This window comes from Pseudopodoces humilis, chromosome 6, assembly GCF_049639895.1.
Source record: "Pseudopodoces humilis isolate 2021_Gansu_Grassland_sample_001 chromosome 6, ASM4963989v1, whole genome shotgun sequence".
Lineage (NCBI taxonomy): Eukaryota > Metazoa > Chordata > Aves > Passeriformes > Paridae > Pseudopodoces > Pseudopodoces humilis.
In genome coordinates, this window is record NC_142205.1 from 29,437,251 (window position 1) to 29,451,503 (window position 14,253).

General features: G+C 39.3%; 1 protein-coding gene across 5 annotated transcripts in view; it reads right to left on the reverse strand.

The window, feature by feature from the left end:
• MTUS1 (microtubule associated scaffold protein 1) overlaps positions 1-14,253 on the reverse strand; it is a 117,959-nt gene that overhangs the window by 21,116 nt on the left and 82,590 nt on the right. For 4 of the 5 annotated variants that reach the window (XM_088056829.1, XM_014261147.2, XM_014261149.2 and 1 more), the window contains one exon: positions 7,855-8,072. In XM_088056829.1, the coding sequence (XP_087912955.1) occupies positions 7,855-8,072 (218 nt within the window). Of the gene's footprint in view, positions 1-7,854; positions 8,073-11,692; positions 12,090-14,253 lie in introns of those variants that run through there. The other variant, XM_005517689.3, reaches the window with a different exon arrangement.

Below are 14,253 nucleotides of genomic sequence, written 5' to 3' on the forward strand. Positions count from 1 at the left end.
TTTTTTGATTTCAATGAGCTATATCACACTGGTATCTATGTGATAAGCCACCTGCCATAGTTGCCTAGTTTACCTCAGCAACAGATTTAAAAGCATTATAGATCACTGCAACCAAAAACTGCAAAGCACCAGTATGTTGTGAGGGAAGAGACACCACTCACTTTGGGGCCATGAAATACCCCAGGGAGTCAGGCCGTGTTATGGGAATTTTCCCACGACACAAATGGAGCAGCCATACTGGAATGTTCATCTCGTGCTGGGATGCAATAGGGTCCCTGCCCAGGGAAGGTGGAGAAGGGCTCTGACAATGCCAGCACTAAGCCCTCTGTGCTATGCAGATAGGACAGGCAGCTCCAAGTCTCAGGCAAAGCACAGCAACTGAACCTCTCACTGGCATAACTGGCAGGTGGGAACATTTCTGACTGGAAAGGCTGTAGTCAGCCTTCTAGTTTTCATCTGCAATGCACTTTGCAAACAAGTAATTTCAAGACTCAGAACTTAAAGGAGTACAGAATTAAGCGTTACATATAAAAGCATTGTGATGCTTTTTTCAAAAAGCATTTCATTACAACAGACTAAATAAAATTTGTTCAGAGTGCATAAAACACATTAATCTATGCAAAGAATGGAAGCACTTAAATGTGTTTTACTATCATACAGGAGGCCAAATTAGTTTTATTCTTGGAAAGAAGAGTCTGGTTTTTGTAAGCCATTTACTGTCAAACCAAACCATAAGCACTTATTCCTAAAATTAAACTTAGAAATGCTGAGCATTTTAAAAACATAATAAATTAGTCTTAATAAATTAGTAAATTTGCAAGCTCTTCTGTAACATGTATATTTACACCCTACTGGACATGTACTGAGGTTGTATAGAAAAAAAATCATAATTTCAGTATTTTGTTAAAGTTGGTACAGTCTCAGGTGTCAACAGGATGTCTTTCTCATCCAAGAAGATATCCTCCTGGGTACGAAGCATTAGAAATTTATGCCTACTCCATCCTTGTGCTGCTCCAGTCATAAAAATATGATCATCATCATTGGCTGTAGTGTAGAAACTGAGTCACATCTTTGCATAAACTTCAGTCACTCATGTGTCATCAGCTACAGCCCGGAGGTAATTATGAAGGGACAACAAAAGGACCATTCATATCCGCTTTGCAGTATGACATTTGACTTGATGATTTTGGTCCTTATACCACAGTATTTTTACCTGTTCCTGGTCCTTCTTTCCTAGCAAAATCCAATCCTCTGATTAAGTCTTCTCATTAGATATTAGCAATTTTAGAAATTGATTTCTTATAAACTCACCTGCTCTGTACCTCACTTAAAACCCCCTTGCAACGTCAGTTCCTCTGCATCACTTGATGCAAAATCAAGCTAAAGAAATAAGCCAAGGAAGCAGTACAACAAACAGGATTTACACTCTCTGCTCCATGCATATTTTTTAAAGGACCAGCAGATTATTACTGTGATAAAATAAAAATGTCATTAACCATCTCCAATATACAGTGAAATGAATACTTCCAATTTACTCTTGGCCTCATTTGTGTTATGCGCTGTGTTCTTGCCAAGTGAAATATGCCATCAGTTTTCACCTTGGCATACTTCAAGCATAAGGCTCAGAATACAGCATTTACATGGTTAGCTGATAGTTTCACTGTGATTCCTAATACTTTACTTCTTTTATCTACTAGGTACATCTATGAAGAATCCATGGAGAATCAGATATTTTTTCCCTCATGTTTAGTGTATGAAACACTAAAGCAGAAAACACTAAAGAACCAGCCAAACAGGATTCCTCTGAGTCACTATGCATTTAACACATTTACTTGCAGGCTCTTTATGCTTTTGCAAGCTTTACATAGGATCTTAGGCTCATAGGGATCTTTGTCTGCCCATTTAGAAATCATGTCCCCCTTCATGCAACAGCCTAGCAAAGATAGGTACAGATGTAATAATATGGGCTATTTAATTTTACTTCTCTGTAACAGCCTGTTTGCTACTTTACAGTGTTTCTGAATGATAATACTAGCTCTTCTCACACAATTACTCCTTCCTTCCTTCCCTGTAGAAACTCCAATCTCATAAAAACTAAGTTTACCTCATCTAAGCAATTAATTATTTCTCAGTATTTCCTAAAGCTTTCTGTCTCAGTCCAACTCATCTGAATATAACACAGTAGCTACCATGGCAACTCTGCCAAGTTACACCGTCACAATTTTTCTCACGTCTATAAAACTGTTATTACCATTTTAAAGTTATTCAGAGTGTTGTAATAAGAGCCTATGCTCTTATGAGCATATGCTATGAGCCTATGAGCATAATATTACGCTGTTAATTTCATTCTAAGACACTTTACAATTTCACCAGAAAAGGCAGTACAAATCAAGAAGCAAACAGGGTGGAAACATGTTTCTTTCTTCTACTAACTGCTCCCTTAAATTTTGCATTAGATACCTCTATTTTGCTCCTGTCATTAATTCTGCAGCTTCTTGAAAAAAATATTAATTACAAGAAATAACAAGGTAGTCATGAAAATCAGGTTCTTTGTGGAAATCAGCACTAGTTGCCTGAAACATCAAGTTTGTTTCAGTCAAAGGTGTCTTTTTCCAAGCTATAGGACAGGACTTCCAATTCTCTTTAGCAGTAACCCATTCTGAATACCAGGTGTTCCAAATAAATTGCTTAACTGACACATCTTCTAGAAAGTTATTTCCATCACAGCCTAGTTTCATAGTAATTAATGGATTAAAATGTTTTTTTCTGGATGTCAGAGCTCACAAATCTTCAATTTGTTGCCAAAAACATTCTTTTTCATTCAATACCACGTTTTATAGAGACCTTGAAAATCATCTGAAACTTCCCGGCTTTCCAACTACTACCTGTCAGACATGGGCTTCCACAGTCTAGGTTTTCTCTTTGGAGGAAGCTACTGTGGTTTTACTCAAATACTCTTTGTTACATAACAAAAAATACTTGCATTCCTCAAGATCAGGATATTACATTTTGACTTGTAAGTGATTTTTATTTTATTTTTTTTCAAGTACAGAAGCACAAAAATTATCTTAATTACATATCCTTATTCTCTCTTGTAAAAAGTTATGTCTGTATTTTGGGAAGCCAGATACACCTGGTATGACAATTCTAATGAAAACTGGCCAAGTTTGATTTTAAGTTCTAGAAAATCAAAACTAAATGTTTTACTCAAAGACAGCTTCTCTAAACAACAGGACTTAGAGGTCAAAAGATATGACTGTTCCAAAACTCTTGGGGTTTAGTGATGCAATGTGTACTTCTGCCCCTTAACCTAGATATGCATTTCTCATTTGATAAATAGAAACATTTTCTGCTGAACTTCCACAAAGGCCAGGACAAACATTTCTGATAGATGTGTTCATGTATTCCAAAATGGAAAAAAAAAAACCAAAAAAAGTTTTAAACTGCTAAGTTCCCAAGGAAGCTAGTATCTTGACTCTTACAGTCATGCAGAAGTCAGGAAATGCCAGTTGCAACAGCTCATATACTAATGGTCAATTCCTATTTCCACCTAGAAATGCTGAAGCCTGATCAGTCACACAATTTCTAGCACACTCCTCATGCTGTTTCCTGTGTCACATCCACAATTAGTGCTATCCACCTATTACTGTGAAGGCTCTATACCCTTCTCAAATGGCCTTTTCCTCTACTAAAGAAACTTCTTCCCATGACCATAGCAAGAAAAGCACAACAGTGAAATTGAGCTTCTTTTCATCTCTCTAGTACCCTGTTTCATAGATACAAATTTGGAAGCTCATTTCTATAGCAGAATAAATTTTTTTAAACAGCTTAGGTAGTAGTTCTGAACATAGCAGTTTATGCACTAAAATAAGAAGATGAAATATCTGTCAGTTCACACTTTGAACAGTTACAAAGCCATTCTAACTACACATTACCATTTCCTTTGACAACTAAATCTGCCTTAGACAGACAAATTTAAAACCAAGCTAGGACCACACTACTAAAACATCACCCTCCACTGCCAACGATGTAAGAGTTTATACACAGCAGTGAGTTGGAGGTTAGAACAGCCCAGCTGCAGGGCTCACACAGCCTTGGGGGACAGCCCTGAGGCAGGGGAAGGGGCTGAACACTTCTCAGGAGGCAAAAAGCAGAAGCTCATGCAGAAGCTGCCATAGCCTCAGCCTCATCAGCTGCTGATGTACTGGGGCTTTTTGCTTCCCAAGGGAGCATCTGGCTCCCAGCCACAGCTGCAGACCTCTCAGGCACACATTCCCATCCCACCCCTGGTGGTTCTTCACTTCCACTCCTTCCCACAGTGAACCACTACATGGGGACGTACCCAAAACACTTTTGACATGGACAGACCTGCAAAACTAGACTCATAATAACTTTTTTTACTGGCTTCCCAAAGAAGCCCAAGCATACACATGGGCTAGGGAAGAGAGGGGAGAGCTGCAAGAGTGGCATCCCCAACCTGACTAGCACAGACGTGCTAACCACATATTTAAACATGAACATATCTCTTACTGAAGACACAATAAATTCAGAATGAATACTAGTGGAAGCTAAAAGACCAACTCAAATGAAGCAGTGCAAATTTCAGAGCTCAATACAGCTGAAGGTTAATGGAAAACTGCTTTCCTTGGCACTTCATTCACTTATTGTAAATGGCAACTTTCACCATTTCCTCTATACTGCCACTCTTCGTTTCTTGTTTGAATTACAAAAACAGGAAAGTAGTCATGAAGTAACTGGAATTACCAAGGGATCAGGGGAAGCACAGTACTCTAGAAAGGCTCAACTTGCTTTTGTGATTAGTGCTCAGTTTATCACGTGTTCCTATCACTGCCAGCACACACACAGCTGTCCAACAATGGAAAAACTGTGTTCTCATCAGCCACACTGTTCATTGCCATCAAATGCTCTGGATGCCAAGAGGTTTTCCATCTAGCATTAACCCAGCTTTGTTGGGGTAAAACAATAGCCCCTGTGAGGTAGAAATCAGGCTTTTAGGATTTTTAAACTCAGATTCTGAGTCTTGGTAAAGGTAGCTAAGCATAAACACCCTCCTCACCCCCCTAAAGATACACTGACAGATCAGTGGGAAGGTTTTATCAGAAGCAGCTGTTAGTATTGACAGCTCCAAGGTAACTTGCAACAAACAGGTTTGAGCTCCGGTTTTTTTCAGAGATTACTGCTCAGCTAGAAACAGCAGAGCAGCATTGCTTAATTCCATTTAACCCTTTGACAGCAGCCTCTCAACCTCACTCCAGATGGGCTAGTTGCAGTTTTGACAGACATCTTTGCCAGCAAGCCCTGATTTTGTTCACAGCTATATTCCACTTCAAATGAGCTCATAAGAAACAACTTCAATCTTTTGTGAAGAAATGCATTGGGAACTCTTGGGGGGGAAAAATAAAAGCAACATGACAGTGAAACCAAACAAATCTAACAGCCAAATCATATCCCAGTCACTTCAGCTTTGGGGCAAAAGCAGGAGAGGCTGCAGCAGATATTGCCAAGAGGCTCAGGCTGGGCTGACCAGCCTTGAAGCAACCCAAGTGCTCACTCCAGTACTTTACTCTGTTTGGCCAGGCAGCCTGTCTTTCACCACATCTCACCCTCACACTGGCTCTGACAAAATGTTAGGACAATCCACATCATCACCTGGCAAAGAAATGCTCTTTGGCTGGTTTAGCTTTCTGGTAGTAGCAGGCTGAATTGGCTTTCTGTAGGGACAGAGCAGCACCAGAGGAGCTGTTTCTTAGGCTGCATCATGTCACTTCGCACTTGCTCTAGTGGGAAGAATGGAAGCACAGCTTGGTTCTTCATGTAATCAACTAAGCATGATTTTTAATTTTTATTTTTTTTTTAAAAAAAGGACAGAGAAGCTGGATTTACTTTCAGTTGGCTGTGCAGTAGTTAACCTATGAGACCCTACCTCATGAGTTAGAGCCTAACTTGAAGTTTGTCCCCGAGTTAATCCAGGGTTTGAAAACTACATCAAAGGGGTCCCCAAGGGATACTTCAGAAAAATAATTGTATGGGCAGCTAAGACTGTTAGCTATACCAGACTCCACCCCTCACCCGAAAAAAAAACCAAACAAATGAACAAAACTGAAACTACTCTTCATAGTGCTCCTTAGAACAGTGAAATCCTTCCCACAGCTAACAGATTTTAAATATTCCTTACAGCACCATGGCAGAAGAGTCCTTCCCATCCCCTATGGTACTTCCACAAGAGTAAGGAAATGAGTCTTCAGCAAGTATTGTCTTATCCCAGGAAAGGAGAGAGCAACCTCAAAATCAGTAACTGGTATGAAAATACATCTATGTGTCATATCTAGCTCAATTGCATGTGCTCAAACTTAACTGTCCAAGATTATTAATTTTACATAATTTGACAGAGATGTTTCTTTTCTTTCTATCTGCAAAAGACTAACAAAGAGGAATAAAGAGCAAAATCACTAATTTCTTCCATGTAGTTATCTCTTCCCTCCTTCGAAATATTTTTTTCTTAATTAAATCTCTGATTATTCTTTAAAAAACCCCACATTTAGGCTAGAGCAACCTGCAAAATAGTCTTGAAGAAATTAGTATGATGGGCTTCTTCTTACTAAAAATTACATTTATAAAGCATTTGTGAGTTTTAGAATGTTGCAATAAAATATATTTGAGAGAAGAAACTAGGCCAAGACATTTAATTGTAAGAGTTACCAAAAAAAAATCCGTGTGCTTATTCTAGAACAGAAAATTAGCAGTGAGAATTTCACTTAAAATTCCACAATATCATGTTAGATGACAGGCATCCAAAAATCCTGTACCACATTGCTTTGAAGATCTCAAACTAGTTCCTTAGGCAGAGAAAGGTGTTTCAACCAAGAGTTTAAAAAACCCAACCAAACCATCCCAGGAAACTGGCTAAGAGCCACTGTTCTTAGAGTTGAACCAGACTAGGAGATAAATGCAGTATTTTTAGATTAAACGAAAGCAAGCAGATATTATCCCATGAGAATGTGACATTTCTGCCAGAATACTAAGAAAATTTAGTGCTTTTTTTTGTATACCAGACCGTAAAATCACCATGTAGCAGAAGAGTTGAAATTAAATTCATGCCAATCTTGGAACACAAGTTATAAGTGCAAGAGAAATGGCTATTAAAGCCTGCATCAGCAGTGCAGTATAAACTCATAACTGTTATAATTTCCTTGACTTCACATTTTTCTTTTCTCAAAAGTTTTCAAAGCAGACCAACAGTTTCTAGTGTAGTATCAAATTGATTGTCACTACATATTTCAAACAGATTAGAAAAATCAAGATTAAGCCACATCAGATTTGTTCCACTCTATAATTCCAGATGCATTTCTGTATTTTCAATTTATAATTTTAAGAAACCATCAACAGTGCAGGATTCAATAAATAAAATTGTAACTATTTGGACTTTATTCTGAGTAGCTCAAAAACATATCCACCCCTTAAATACTCTTCCATCCAATGTCAGATAACAAAGTAAGGCCATGTAGATTATCTGTTGAAATTAGTCTTTCTTACAAGGGCAGAACTTGAAGTACATACTTGGAAAGCTACTCAGCCCTGAAGGACTCTCTGACTACAAACATTTAAAAACTCTTTTTAAGAGCATGTGAAGCATGCAGAGGCCACAAAGCCCAGTGTCATGGGTTTGATTTTTTTTCTAGCCAACTGATGCTAGAAGTATAACTTCCACAGGGTAAGAGAAACCACTAGAATGGAAATACAAAATTTAGTATCAGTATATTAGTATCTCCTGAAGCCCTTGCTGAGAAGAGTTCAAATAATTAAAGTCAAAATTGATGAGCGGTGTGTTTTTACCTCAGACTGCAGGTGCTGGATGACAACTGTTAATGCTTCAAACTTCTGGTTACTGGATGTCAGGAATTTTTTCAGCTGCACGATGATTCCACTTTGGGTCTCACATTTTGTTTTGTATTGTGTCAACTCGGCTGCTTTTGTGCCAGTTGAACGCGCATCTGCGGAGGCTTGAGTCCGTATGCATGAGCTCTTGGGACTCCGCTGCTTGACCTTGTCGACTAAGACAACAACAACAAATTAATATGCATTTCATGCTGAAATCTCACCAAAATGTAAAGGACAGGTACAAAAGGAAGTACTTATAAATTCCTACAAACACTTGCTGAATTACTAACTAGGAGAAAGGGTTATTTCAGTAGCACTGCAGACCAGGCACTACCAATCTGTTAATTCCTAACCCTATAACTTTGGATACAGTGTTTTGCACTTCATCCTCATCTCCATGTATTCTGTGACATACTTTTGAGCATACTCTTCACACTGGGCATTGAAAAAATACTTTTATAAAATGCAAGACCTCTATCATCCTACCTATTCGGTAACTTATTTCTAATGTAAGAGTTTTCCACTTTTGTGCGCAACACAGATTTCCTGTTTCCTGCACTCTAAAGTACTGCTGACTACAAAACCATTTTCTCTACATTTCCTTTGTTATTCTTCTTCCTTTTAAAATTTTAATTGGAAAATCTCCCCTCTCTGCAGCTGAGGCCTGAGCTTTATCAACTAGAAGTTTTGCATCATTTCATAGTGCTAGCAATTTTCAGTCACAAGGATAAGACTTTAAAAAAAAAGCTCTAAAATGTAATATATTTCAATATATATTCACAGTCCTGAAATTACATTATTGAGTTAATATTCTTAGTTTTATGGCAACCTCAATGCTTTCACAGTACACAATCATCTCATGCCAGAGGAAACCAGATTACATAAATCAGCACTTTTTTTGTAAACATTTTCATGTTTCTCTGCTGTCTTCAGACTGGAAAGGGTGTACAGTACAGCTGTGCAGATAGGGCCAGTCTTCCCCCCCTTGATCACAAAGGGAATGAGCAAACAATTTTGCAATAAAAGGCTGATGCAACAGATAAATATCCCTTGGCAATTTAATGAAGACATCTAAGCAGATTACTTTGTACAGTTTCAACTTAACAAGATTTCCTCACGATAGAGTGAAAAAACCTGAGAGGTGAGATCTGGAGAAAAGAAAGATAGGAACATACATGTGAAAGGTCTCTTCCAACCCAGTGATTCTGTGGAAACAGGGACAAACTAACCAACAAGATTCAATCCTTTCTGAATGCCAAGCACCTGGTTTGAAGGTTGTCAGATGACCCTAGAATCATCCCAGCAATGTAAGTTTCAATCTCACAACTGGAGACAGTATTAAGAACAAAAGCTTTGATTCTCAGTTAATGTTAGTCTGGCTGACATATCAGCTATTGCATTAATACATCAGTCTTCCACAGCCTGCATTTGATTTTAAAGTCTTTGAAAACAGTTTTCCTGTTCAAAACACTAGCAATCCTCTGTGTCTTCCTTACTGAGCCTGGTATAAAGTGCTTCCCGAGCCTATTATTTTGCAGATAAATCCTCTCTGGGAAAGATTTTCTGCCAGTTAGAGAACTGTCAGCATATTATGCTTTATAATGTTCAAATTCCCTTGTACTCTTGGAGATTTCCCTACACTTGTGCTCAGAGATGCAGACTGTTAAAGGGTGTATTTTCAAGTAGAAACATACCATCGTGCGGGTTAATATTAGAGCTATTAAAAGGTACATCAGCCCAAATCAAAATACAAATTTGTAGGACAAAAGGATCACACTTGGCTGCCAGTTCTAGTTATTTTTACCACCATTTAACTAACATGACCACTTCTTTTCTTGCTGTGAAGCTGTAACAATGTCTCTTGAGTAGACATTTTTACACAAATGCCAGTTCATATCTAAGAGCAACCTGGTCAAATTTCCAGCAATGTTATGGACAATCTGTGTGTAGGAAATTACTGGTTACCTTCTGAAGCTCATTCAAAAATCACAAGGGATAATAATCAAGAAGACAGTAAAAAAAAAAAGAGCAGGGACTAGAGAATAAACATGTAGAGTCAGCTCTTCCCTTCCCTACTGGCTTACATACTCCTACTCTCTCATATATTCCACCTCCCTTCCTGAATGCTCCACTTATGACAAGTAGAGAACTACAGCATTATTCTTGACATAAGAGTATGGGTAAATTCACTGATACAAATGCTAGTTAATTAATAATTTAATTAAGTATTTGAAATTAGTTTTACAATCATTACGAAGACCCTGACAGAGCTGTGTTAAACCTGAAAAATTGCAGACAATTTTTACTCTGGGAAAAAATTACATCACACAGTTAGTTACCTAATGAAGAAGTTTCATTTAAATGCAGTGATACAATAGCTAGCTACAAATTACAAAAGATTCCAAATAGCCATTGTTCCCAGAGTTCAGGCAGCCCTTATCACATTGTCAGTTTCATTCCACTACTTTTATCCTGCTGCCCAGATCACCAAGTATTTTCCAAGAAACTCATTCAAGCATCCAACCAAGCCAGCCCCTGATACTATACTAAAAAAAGCTGAACAAAAAACATGCATGAAGTGAGACTCAGTGACATTCCTGTTGGCAATTTTATCATAAACATGTGCTATACACAGCCACTTCAAATGCTGAAAAGCATGAACCCTCTGTAGCATGAACTGCCTCTACAGATTAACACCACTGACACTACGATGTTTATTTATGGCCTACGTACCTCTGGGCAATGACAGATCGTTTCCAGATTTGTATAGAACACATGCTGTGGTGTCAAAGCAAAAGCCATGCTTTCATTAAGACAAAAGCATCATGAGTCTGATTACTGATACCACCACATCAATGACAGAGTGTAATTTAAAGATGGTATTTTTTAACAGCCCAAGTCCTCCTCACTTGGGCCTGTTCATCTGCCACCTCTGTAGTGTCAGACTCATAATGCCGAACAATTTCTGTGTTTAAATCACTTTAAATCAGGTCCTGGACTCCTCTTCAACAGGCTCAAAACCACTTTACTCAATGTGGTTGAAAAGCTTGCTTTTGGAAGACTGAAACTCAGATTTTCAAGTACTGCATGTAGTACACCATCTAAAGTCCTATCCTTCTTCATATCAGTAAAGAAAAAAAAATAGTAGTGATTTTGCAGAAACTAAGACTTTTGATCATTGAATCATTCACAGAAGATCTGATCTGGATCTTGGAAAAGGTCCACAAATCCTCTCACTCCCTCTAAATCCATTGTACGGACGGCACAGAGCTGACTGACTCCAGTTCACTGGGGAGAGCATTAAACCCATTCCAAGCTTCTCCATGAAGCAAACTGTTTCTCATGCATAGCTTCTCTAGTTAATAGCTGTTCAGAGGCAAGAAATGCCCAACTGTCAGTACACAGGGTGTGTTTCATAAAGTTACATTTAGGTGCTGGGGTTTTGCCCAGTACTTGACATAGTATTTGTCTGGCTGGCTACCTCAGAACTCACATTGTGCTACTGGTTTCCTGAGCCTCCCTATCTTGTGCATTGTTGCTGGATTACCAGAAAAGTCTCTAACACACTTTTTCGGTTTGCAGAACCAAATCAAAGCCTTCCTTTGCATATCATGTACTAGGAAGGTATGTGTAGTAGTATCTACACTAACTAGAAATTATTTTAAGCAAGAGATTCAATTTATAAAAACAAATCACTTAAAAGCATTCAAAATAGATTAAACAAATTTCTTGACAAGCATAAACAGAAACAACCTCACTTCTCTCCCCACACTTACAATCACAATTGTCTTACCCCCAGACACTTTTTCACATTCCTCATCCAAATTGTTAGCTTCCACAGGTCTTTCAAAACCCATGTGCATCTGGTGTAAGCATTTTTCAAAGAAAAATCCTTGCTCAACATTTTCTCTTGTGGGAAGATGCAGGCTGGTAAAAACTTTCTGCCTCTCTTCCATTTTCTGGAAAGCCTTGTCTACACACGTTAAATTGGTGCTCACTTCTTTGATCAGTAAGACCAGATCAGCCTGAGTATTTAATCGAGCTTCCATTTCTTCTCTTACTCGTTGGATTTCCTCAAGCACAGTTCTTATATCCAAGTGACTGGACTTCACCTCTGCTTTGATATCTTCTTTCACCTGTTGCTGGCTCCTCTGCATTGCTAACACGGTTCTGATTTCCTTCTGAGATGTTTCCACATCATGCTTCAGTGCATTCTGCCCAGCCTGCATTGCCTCCTGGGTAGCTTTCACCTCTGCCAACAGAGCAGTGATGCACTCCATCCCGATCCCGATCCCACGGGAGTTGCAGGAACTCTTCCAGTGTCACAGCTTCCAAGCAGTCAGGGACATTTGTGAGCCAGTATCAGATTTCCCCTGGTGGCAAGTGAGCTAGCACACAGCCCTTGGTAGGGTATCCTACCACAATTTACTGCACCCTGCAGTGAAGGTACTCGGTAAAAGTACAAGGTGAGCCAAAGGCACTACATGAAAGACTTCAACAAGCAGGTCTGCAGTCAGAGCTCCTTCTCAGGACTCAGCCAGAGCGCTAATCAGTTTAATTGGCAGATTATGCCACACCTGAATTTTTTAAAATCTTTTGCTGACATCATTGTACGTGGGACGTCACCTCAAAAGCCACTCCCAGCAGTCATTTGATCTGTGCATCAATCAAAGTATGCCTGGGCATCAGTAACCAGGTTTGTTGCAATGCAGCCAAACACTCTGTGAGAACGCAATTGCCCTTCCTTTACAACACAAAGTTTTTTAAGCTTCACGCTTAAAAGCTCAAAGGAAGCCTGAATCACCTGCAGGAGCTGAAAGCCTAACAGTTCAACAGTGTGTAGTTGTTTCAATTGTATATTCAACAAGATGATTATGCACCTGTCCTTCTGCTAATGTGAGGTTCAGGTGTACATCTGTGGACACGTTTGATATTGCCCCACTCTCACTGAGTGCTCTCCTTATTCACACAGCGAGCAATTCCCTTCTGGCAGTCTCTAGAAGAACACAGTTCCTGAGGAAACCCTCTAATCCACAAACAATAAAGACTTATCACAGCAATATGGCAAAAATTACTAATGAGATATTTTTGCCAGATTAAGGAAGCCAAGCCTTTTAGCTACCAGATTTGAGTGTTAACTTTTTTCTGGAAAAGCTAAAGCTTCTTACTTTTAAGCACAAAACTCTTAAATGGTCTAGGCTCCATCTGAAAACAGGTAGATTAATGGCACCAGGCTGTTAGCTGTTGTGTTATACAGTAGTTTAATTACCCAGTCACTGGATTCAGTCGGGAAAAAATGACCAAAACTATGTAGATCTTGGTCTACAGAAGGTGTCAGTCTCTGCTCTCTGCTTTCAAATAGGTGAGCAAGTACTCAGCAGAACACCCAGCAGAACAGGACTCAGACTACGCAAACTGGAGCTCAGGAGAACTTACACACCACACCTTTGGCCTTGTCATGACTACAGGATGCTTTCAGAGGCACTGATGATCCCAGAGCAGAAACCCATGCTATCTATCTGTCAAAAACTGCAGTAACTCCCACAGCATTGTTTTGGGCTGGAAAGCATCACTAGCAATGCCAACAGCCCATGCATGTAGAGATACAGAATTTCCAAATCACCACAGTGCTGCTGGCCAAAAGGCCAGTCCAGGGACTCCTGCCTTCAGTGAAAGTTTACTGATGATTTGCCAGTTCTCCTCCTACACTAGTCCAGGCATACTAATGGGACCAGGAAGGTATCAGAGACACACACTCCACATAGAGCACCTCATGGCTTGCAGGTATTCCCTGAATATTCAGCTATTACAGCCCCTAGTGAAAACAAAGTTGATGCTGAAGTTTTTTCTAAGTCTCTGTATCACCTGCCAGAAGGGCAGACATGGACTTTCTGATGGGATTTCCCAGCACAGCTACAGGCCACAGGTAGAGTTTCTTCCCCTTTTGGCTCCTTGCCTCTAGCTGAATAGCTAATAGCTAATTAGCTGAATAGCTATCTCAAGAGCTCCTAAGCATTATTATTCACACAGTCACCACTAGAGACTAGTACACAGGTTGCAGGAGCTCAATCTGAAATCTGATTCTAGATAACATCTTTGACAAAAGATTCAGGTAGATGAAGAGAGACAGGTACGAGCAGTAACAGTACTTCTAAATCTCTTGACCATCAGCTGCAGTGATTCAGCCGAGCAGTGAAAGTTTTCGTTCCACTCTTCACCATATCTTAGCAGTTCCTAAAAATCTCACTTGGTGAACCATTTGCAAAGACCTTGTCAGACAGCAAAATCCATCTGAAATTACTTCCACAGTTTCTGCTGTGATACAGCTGGAAACAGGTGAAAGGAAGGGTATTC